This window comes from Populus alba, chromosome 10 (genome assembly GCF_005239225.2).
Source record: "Populus alba chromosome 10, ASM523922v2, whole genome shotgun sequence".
Taxonomy (NCBI): Eukaryota; Viridiplantae; Streptophyta; class Magnoliopsida; order Malpighiales; family Salicaceae; genus Populus; species Populus alba.
Genome location: NC_133293.1, coordinates 2,462,005 through 2,466,294, shown reverse-complemented (window position 1 = coordinate 2,466,294; position 4,290 = coordinate 2,462,005). Strand labels below are relative to the sequence as shown.

The window sequence follows — 4,290 nt, the reverse complement described above, 5'->3', positions numbered from 1 at the left end:
TGTCCGTTGGTATTTAGCGAATTTCTGGTAGTGCAATCTGCCACCATAGTGTTGTTTCCGTGTCAAATCAACATGATATCTTGTTTGCACTGAAAAATTAGAAAGGTAACACTGATCAAATAAATTGTAGAGAAAAGATAGCCTAACAAAAACTGTGAATATAAAATTTGAAAACTCAAATGCTTGCAAAACTTACTTGAAAACATCAATTGCATTATTTAGTTTCTTCTAGCACCATATCTGCCAACATTCTTCTTTGTTTTTTTGTTGTTGAGATTCCATTTATCTTCAACCATCCTAAGAAACCATGTAGGTTTTTTTGTTCTAAACACAACGTATCCTGTTGCAACTCCAAACACAAACCCACATCCATACCCTATTGTCACAGCTTTCCATCCAAATCCATCTCCAAACAATGTTGAATCATCTCCTTCATCAAAGCTTGATGGCGGCAATGATGGTGCCTCATCACCGTAACATTGTTTTAGTACTTGAAATCCACATAAACCCAAGTTTCCTTCAAATAAGCTTGCATTAAAGGTGTTGAACTGCTCTCCACTTGGTATGGGGCCCTCGAGTTGGTTATGTGAAAGGTTTAGGATTGCAAGAAATGTTAGACCCCCCAACTGCGTTGGAATCCTTCCGGTAAGCAAATTTGAAGATAGATCTAATGATTCCAAATTGGTCAAATTTCCTAATGATGATTGGATATGACCTGTTAGGGAATTATGAGAAAGGTTGAGCTGTTGGAGTGCTTTAAGCTTTCCGATCATTTTTGGAATCTCTCCAATGAAATTGTTATTTGACAAATCTAGTACTCTGATAGTACTTCGAATCTTTGTAAACTCAATTTCTACACCTTTCCATGTCATTTCTATGGAATAGACATAGCTAGTGTAATTTGTTGTCCCCATATAAATCATGTTTTGATCCGAGACCATCATTGCTTGAAGACTATTGAAATACCCAGTTGGCAATGACCCACTAAAATTGTTGCCAGAGATGTCAAAAATCTGTAATTTAGAGAAGGAATTATATGTCGGACCCTTCACAAAACCTTGGAGTTTATTGGATTTTAGGACAAGAATTTGGAGCTTTGGAAGGGTTTCTAGAAAGTAGGGAAATGTATCCTCAATCTTATTGTTGCCAAGATCAAGAACTTCCAACATTGTGCAATTGATGACAGACGGTGATATTTTTCCTTCTAATTCATTTCCATTGAGGTTGAGATATTCCAAGCTATTATCCTTTGAAAATGTTGAAGGGATGGTGCCTTGAAGATTGTTCATGCCTAGATGCAATACCGAGAGTATGTTGCTGAAGTTTCCCAAACATTGTGGTGTAGAACCACTGAAGCTGTTATTGGAAAAGTCCAGCACCCGAAGGAATCTCAGCTTGCAAATAGAAGAAGAAATCTCACCTGTTAATTTACTATTGGATGCAAGAATAAGGGTTGTCAAGTTCTCTTGTTTGAAAATCGAACTTGGGATCGGACCATGCAAGTGGTTATTGCTCAAATCAAGGAATATCAATGAATCATGTTGGAGTTCACTTATATTTCCTATGAGATTATTGTTATGAAGGTCAAGATATTGTAAAGAAGGAAGAGCAAACAAAAAGGATGGTATTGTTCCATTGAACAAGTTACCATATAAAGATAGATATTGTAGATTTGAAAGGGTATTTAATTGAGAATGGATAGGGCCTACTAGTTGATTATTGGATAAATCTAAATATAAAAGATTGACTAGGCTACCTAAGGAATCTGGAACTTGACTTATAAACTTATTGGAAGAGAGATACAAGTAACTGAGGTATACAAGATTTTCAAGTGATGATGGGATTTCACCGCTCAAATTGTTACTTGAGAGGTCTAAATAGATGAGTTGTACAAGGTTTTCAAGTGATGATGAGATCTGACTGCTCAAATTGTTACTCGAGAGGTCTAAATAGATGAGTTGTACAAGGTTTCCAAGTGATGATGGGATCTCACCGCTCAAATTGTTACTTGAGAGGTATAAAAAGGTGAGCTGTGTGAGATTACCAAGTGATGATGGGATCTGACCACTCAAATTGTTACTTGAGAGCTCTAAATAAATGAGATATAAAAGGTTTCCAAGTGATGATAGGATCTCATCGCTCAAATTGTTACTTTAGAGGTCTAAATGGGTGAGCCGTGTGAGATTACCAAACGAGGCTAGATCTAATCTTATAATGTTAGAATTACGAAGAGACATATACTCTAATGACTTTAGATTACTGATTAAGTCGTTTTCTAAATAAATTGAAATTCTTGTGTCAGAAAGATCCAACAAAGAGAGGACATTACTCAAATTGGACGAAGGAATAGAGCCAGTGAGGCCTTTGTTGTATGATAGATCCAGTGATTCAAGGTTTGGGAGGAGAAAGATGTTACCCGGGAATTTCCCCTGCAATCCACAATCACTGAGGGAAAGAGATGACAAAGAAGAGGACAGATTCGTCAAGGAATCAGGTGCAACCAAAGACATATTTACAGAACCCAAATTGAGATCTCTTAGCTTGGTTAGATTTTGAACAAGCTTGTCAAAAGAAATTGGTTCTAGACTTAGATAGTGATTGTCAGATAGATCAAGTGAAACCAATTTGGAGAGATGAGAGATTTCCGACGGAACTTGACCTGCAAAGACTGAGAAATTTAGGTTAAGATGTGTCAGATTGGAAAACTGGCCAAATCGAGAAGAAATATGGGAGCTATTGAAATCATTGTCAGAGAGGTCGAGCTTTTGAAGATGATGCAGGGAGAAGAGGGTGCTATTGGGATGGAGGGTGCCATAAAGCATGCTGCATGAGAGGTCCAGTGCAGTGACATGCCCTGTTTTCATGTCACAAGAGACCCCATCCCACAAGCAGCAGTCTGTACCCTCTTTCCACGACTCTGTCTTGGGATGGTGGCAACGCTCTGAAGCAGAGCTCTTAATGTAAAAGGACTCTTTGAATTGGAGCAAAGAAAGACTTTGGTTGGGAGCACAGAAATGAGATGAAGAAATTGTTGAATGGAAATGGAAGAGAAACAGAATGAAAGAGAGAGATTGGGAGAGGGACAGTGGTGAAAACCCCATGTTTGGCTGGCCTTACAGGATTTAGCAGTATATTTGGGAGAGATGAGGAATGAAGAAAGACATTATTAGCAGTATTTATAGACAAACGAATCTTAGATTGTATACTGACATAGGACGTGTAAAACATGTAAAGACGAAATCAAATCTCAAGAAACAACAAGAGTGAGTTAGTGAGTGAATGAGTGTTGGAAACGCGGCAAAGTATATTAAACAAGATTCCTTGTTGACTTCAAATTGTGCAAACTCAATTGTTGTTTCTTGGCAAAGTAATAATTACGCAAAGCAATGACTTTGCACTTATATCTCGTTTCTCCTAACCCTAAAGTATAACAGTTTAAAAATCGTGACAGCTTAATTTGAATGTTCAGAGATGTTTTTCAATGAAATTTATGCGAAGTTGCTTTGCCCACTAAAATATAATTTCCAAGAAATTCTGAAGAAAACTTCTTGTCGGTTCAAGAATGTAGTTGTGTTTGTTTTTCAAAGTATTTTTCACTTGGAAATGCTTCAAAATAAAAAAAAATATTTTTCAAAATTTATTTTTGATATCAGCGTATTAAAACATAAAAAAACATTAATTTGAAATAAAATTAAAAAAATTTTTAAATTTTTCAAAAACGCTTTTAAAATGAAAAAACAAACAGGGTTAGCAACAAGTGGGCATGCAAAGTCAAATTTTTTATTTTTAAAAAATTATTTTTGATATAAACGCATTAAAATAATCTAAAAACAATAAAAAAAATTAATTTAAAGTGAAAAAAATTAAAATTAAAATTAAAAACATTTTTAAAATTAACATGAAAAAAAAAAAAAAAACAGTACCTTAAAGAGTCATCCTCACCTTGTTATGTCCACCTCAATCCAATCCAGTCATCTTCACCATTCTTATGTCCAATCCATTTCACTATGGGATTGAGCAGCCAATAAATTCATCCAGCGAATATTTCCACACGAGGAGAGGTTCTTAATTCACTAACACAAGTGCTAATAAATAAGGTAGATAAATATGAATGCCGAATTTTACATGAAATATTTATAGCAAGATAAAAATAAAAATAAAAGTCGTGACTGCTTAATTTGAATGTTAAGAGATGTTTTTTCCCAGTTGTATTTAGCAATGAAATTTATGCGAATATTGCTTTGCCCAATAGAATATAATTTCCAAGAAATTCAAGCCACAAAATTAATT

General features: G+C 35.2%; 1 protein-coding gene across 1 annotated transcript; it reads right to left on the bottom strand.

The window, feature by feature from the left end:
- Nucleotides 1-218: 218 nt before the first annotated feature.
- LOC118051985 (receptor-like protein Cf-9) lies at nt 219-2,911 on the bottom strand. The gene is given in 5 exon segments (XM_073411721.1): nt 219-1,873; nt 2,153-2,231; nt 2,233-2,249; nt 2,330-2,445; nt 2,476-2,911. Coding segments are annotated over 5 exon segments (2,256 nt in total). The 5' UTR covers nt 2,865-2,911.
- Nucleotides 2,912-4,290: the final 1,379 nt, after the last annotated feature.